At 33.0% G+C, this 4,702-nt stretch overlaps 1 protein-coding gene across 1 annotated transcript; it reads left to right on the top strand.

The window, feature by feature from the left end:
- Nucleotides 1-446: 446 nt before the first annotated feature.
- LOC109191575 (WAT1-related protein At1g68170-like) lies at nucleotides 447-4,492 on the top strand. Its single transcript, XM_019342200.1, has 7 exons — nucleotides 447-778; nucleotides 1,845-1,907; nucleotides 2,117-2,233; nucleotides 2,346-2,604; nucleotides 3,043-3,201; nucleotides 3,522-3,673; nucleotides 3,794-4,492. Exons 1-7 carry the CDS (start codon nucleotides 576-578, stop codon nucleotides 3,924-3,926), a joined length of 1,086 nt encoding a protein of 361 aa, XP_019197745.1. The 5' UTR covers nucleotides 447-575; the 3' UTR covers nucleotides 3,927-4,492.
- Nucleotides 4,493-4,702: the final 210 nt, after the last annotated feature.

Raw genomic sequence — 4,702 nt, 5'->3', positions numbered from 1 at the left:
GATTCGAAATTTATGGGTAAATGGTTCACGCACGTAAATGAAATGTGATGGCATTGACAAGTGGAGTACAACAAGTTTGAGCTTGCACATAAAAAAAAAAAAAAAAAAAAAAAAAAAAAAAAAAAAACAGTTTCATCGGACTAATCTTAAACTTACCCGACCTTGCTCCTAGAGTCACTATAAAAGTATATTATGAGTCGTGTAATTAACATACCGATCAAATCTTAGTCTTCATGTATGCATAAAATCACATCCAGTCATAATCTTTAATTCTGACAACGAACCAACTACCATAAGTGCGGGGACAGAGCTTCGACATAATTATCATCATCATTGACTCCGATCCATATATCCCCTAATCCCCCTACCCATAAATGGTGCATGCACTGTTCTTGCTGTGAGCCCACGCCATTTAGACCATCTATAAAAGGACCGCCAAACAACTACTTTCATGCACCACTTCATTCCAAACTATACATACATTCACACAAACTACATCTCTCTCCAATATATCTCTTTAGTTTGCTGCTTTCTTGAAATCTTCAAATTAAATCCTTTGAATTGAAGATCGAAAGATGGGTGTTGGGGGGAAAGAAATGAAGAGCGTGGAGAAGGTGCAGCAGGTGGGAGCCATGGTGGTGGCCGCCACATTCCTGGGAGGGAACATCGTGCTGTCTAAGGTGGCGGCCAACGACGGCATGCCGGTGAGCATTATGGTGGCTTACCGGTGGATCTTCGCCACCGCCTTCCTCAGCCCCATTGCCATCGTTGTTGAATGGTACCTGACATTAAATTATACTATGTTTGGTAGAGTTTATTTTAGAACTTATACCTTATTTTAAGTTACAAATAAGCTATAAGCTCTGTTTGGTAAAACATAAAGAGTTTAAACTAATATTTTATAGCTCATTTTGAAATGCTACCTTAAATAGTAACTAGTTTTTCTGTTTTTTGTTTATAATTCAGCCACCTAGCTAGCTTTGATTAAGGATTAATTCTTCCGTGAATTTATAATTCGTTATTAAAATACAATCCAACTTTTATATATCATCACCTTTAAATAATCAAAGTAAACTCTACTCTATCATAATTAATGCCAAACATGTAATCAACTAATTCTTTAATCTATATATATATATATATATATATATATATATATATATATATATAATTTTACTTAATCATCTGAATAAATAATCTCTACCGGGCAAATTAATTATATTACCAGCCACAAAGGGCTTAGCTTTATACAAACGTAATTGTATTTTCAGGGTATTACGTGGTAAATTTTTTAATTAAGGTACAATATTCTGATGAGTTTGAGGAATTAATTTGTTTTTGTGTAAATAATTAATTAAAATTTGCTTTACTTTTAGGCTTGTAGGCTTTAGGAAAAGTGTGAACTTTTCAAAAGGTTCGTATATGGCCCCACCCTCATCCTCTTGAAAGTGAATAAAACAGGTCAATAAGCTAGTTCGCAAAATAGGCAAGTTGCAGTTCATGAACGAATTTTTTATTTTATATATATACACACACATATATATGGGCCACCACTTGACGTACGTAACAACAGTAAATTGGAGCATCAAATTGTTACATAGATGCTTCATTATACCTATGTCACGTCAAACAATAAATGGAATATATTATTTAAATTAGCGGTATTAGAACCTATAATTGACATTATTTTCCGTGATATTCAAATGTATAACTACCATAATTTTTAGTAAGATTCGTCTCAATAGTTAAGGAATCCTGACGTTGTTATTATCAATTTTGATTGGAATTTCTTTTGTTTAAAAAATAAATAGTAATTTATGAGGTCTCATCCTCCCATGGTGCAGGAATAAGAGGCCAAAGTTGACGTGGGGAGTCTTACTTCAATCATTTCTTTCTGCTCTATTAGGGTGAGTGACCCTTTACTTCTATCATAAGTCATTTATAATAAGGTATAGTGTTTGGTGCCAGATTGACACGACACTCGAGTATAAAACTTAATCTCGAGAACTGATTGATAAATTAATTAACTATTACAATAATTTGATGATCAAATCGAAGTTTAATTAACCTCGAAAATTAAGTTATTTGATGTTTCAATCTTGTGTTTGTATGATAGGGGATCTCTATTCTCAAACATGTTCTTCAAAGGTGTGGTGTTAACATCTGCAACATTTGCCACTGCAATTTACAATCTTATCCCGGCAATGACCTTTGTTGTTGCAGTTCTTCTCAGGTACCCATCCACCCAGTGCTGATAATTACAATAATTAATCTCATAATTATAGATTAGTAGTTAGTACATATATGCAATTATTAATTACTGAGTAAAACCTTAATTAAAATAGAATGGAGAATATGAAGCTTCATAAAGCAAGTGGGAAGGCAAAGGTGATGGGAACAATTGTATGCATAAGTGGAGCTATGCTTCTGACGTTGTACAAAGGGCAGGAGGTCCAAATATGGAGTTCAAAGATTGACTTATTTCACCTCGCCCATCCCCACGCCCAAACTGCACATGCCGAGGGCAGTTCCGGTAGTTTCGCATTGGGTGCAACCCTCACTATGATCTCATGCTTTTGCTATGCAGTGTGGATAGTACTACTGGTAATTTTACTTAATTATAATCACATTAGCTATTTAGCTTGCTAATTACTTACCATATTTTCCATAGGGAGTGTTTGATAAATAACTGTTAGCTGATTTGGTTAATGAGTTTAATTGATTGGTAGCATTAGCTGATTGTAGAAAGATGTTTGGTAACTTAACTGTTAGTTGTTAGCTGATTACATACAAAAATGACTTTCTCAAAAAGTTAATCAAAAAAACTACTTTAAGTAGCTTTTTAAATTTTAGCGTTTTGGAACAATAAACGTACTGTTACAAAAAATTAATTAATTAAACATTTATATTAGTTGTTTAACCAAATTAAACAGTTAATAATTGTCAAATAAGTTAAAATTGACTGATAACCTACCTATGTTACTATGACCATTATGTTTTTACTAATTACATACTATTTTCTTTTTTGTTTGACTTTGACAGGCTAGGGTAAGCAAGAATTATCCATGCCATTATTCAAGCACTGCATTGATGAGTTTCAATGGAGCAATTCAGTCTGTTGTGTTCGCTTTATGCGTCACTAGAGACGAGGCTGAGTGGAAGCTCGGTTGGAATATAAGACTATTCGTCGTTCTTTTTATGGTAAGTGCTATTATTATTATTATATATGATGATAATCCATTAAAAATCATCCCGTCAAACAAAAGAAATTTAAAATTAATAAATCGGTCACTTTATTATAAAAAAAAAAAAAAAAAAAATATCTCGTTGTCTCACTCCTTTACATCACTCTCCTAGTTAACCTTATTTCCTTTTGATTAGTCATTTCCTTAAGTAAGATTATTAGTGGATCCGACCCCACCGTTGAAAAAAAAAATGCATATTTTAATAGATTGACTGTCGAATTATATAACGCATCAAATATTTACCCTTTGTTAATCTATTTCTATTATATGGTATAGGGAGTTTTAGGGTCGGGAGTTGTGGTGATATTGATGACATGGTGCGCAAACAAGAGCGGACCTTTATTCGTCTCCATCTTCAATCCTTTAATACTGGTGATCGTCGCACTGGCGAGCTCATTGCTGCTTAGTGAAACTTTGCATCTAGGAAGGTAAATAATATCGAGCACAACCATATACATTATTTTTTGTTATACCAAAAACTATCAACACTGAGACAAATAAACATATAAACTAATTTTTTTGGGCATATTTTTATATTGTGAATGTAGTGTGTTGGGTGGATTTGTGATTATAATCGGATTGTACGTTGTGTTGTGGGGAAAGTCAAGAGATTTGAAGGATGTCAGCTCTGCAGTTCCTCAGCAAGTCTTACCTAAAACTCAGTCAGATACTGTCCAATAATGTATTTCGGGTATATCACGTCGGATTATGTGTTAACGATTCATAGTCTGACACTTCATTTCTATTTTTCATTCATTGGATAAGGCTTTGATAAGAAATTTTAAAAAATAAAACTAAAAAAAAAAGAATGTAAATATATATATATATGACAACCCGTGAAAGGGTTACTCAATTCACGAATAGCCAATGTATGAAAAATAAAGATAAATGTGAGATTCTGAATAGAAGATATATAATTTGACGTGATATCAATGGATCGGAATACCTAACTGTTTTCAATATCTTGTGATACATGCAAGAATAACCAGCAACCATGCTCTGGATCACCAAATTTGCTCCCCAGCAAATTCCTGCAAATCTGCTTATACTCATCAGATTGGTGAGGGTAAAAAAGCTAATGGGATTTAGCAGTTTGTTCACAAATATATGAAATCAAAGATATAGTTTCAATTTCCTGTAGTAAAGGAAAATATGTATAATTAAGCATAGTGTTGTAAATTTGTAATCAAGTTCTGTTCCAATGTTATAAATAATATGTAATAATAATCAATTTCTTGTGACATCAACTATTCCATCAATCTGCAGTCTGCAAATTATCACCCCTCAGCATCCTTGCCCAAGTTGCTGCTTAATGATTGATCGAGAAAATGTGGTAATAGCCAATTTAGTGAGGAAAAATGGAAAGTAAAGAAGTTGATGTTATCTAAGAATCATAACTAATATGATGATTAGTAAGATCATAAACAGAAATGTGCAACATCTTTATTTTGGACACA

This window comes from Ipomoea nil, unplaced genomic scaffold (genome assembly GCF_001879475.1).
Source record: "Ipomoea nil cultivar Tokyo-kokei standard unplaced genomic scaffold, Asagao_1.1 scaffold1694, whole genome shotgun sequence".
Taxonomy (NCBI): domain Eukaryota; kingdom Viridiplantae; phylum Streptophyta; class Magnoliopsida; order Solanales; family Convolvulaceae; genus Ipomoea; species Ipomoea nil.
The sequence above is the reverse complement of the archived record's forward strand: the minus strand, read 5'-3'. Positions and strand labels throughout refer to the sequence as shown.

Coding starts and splice junctions, on each gene's coding strand:
- LOC109191575 (XM_019342200.1), top strand. CDS start 576: ATGGGTGTTGGGGGGAAAGAAATGAAGAGCGTGGAGAAGGTGCAGCAG. Junction 2,234..2,345: donor GTTGTTGCAGTTCTTCTCAG/GTACCCATCCAC, acceptor TAATTAAAATAG/AATGGAGAATATGAAGCTTC. Junction 2,605..3,042: donor CAGTGTGGATAGTACTACTG/GTAATTTTACTT, acceptor TGACTTTGACAG/GCTAGGGTAAGCAAGAATTA.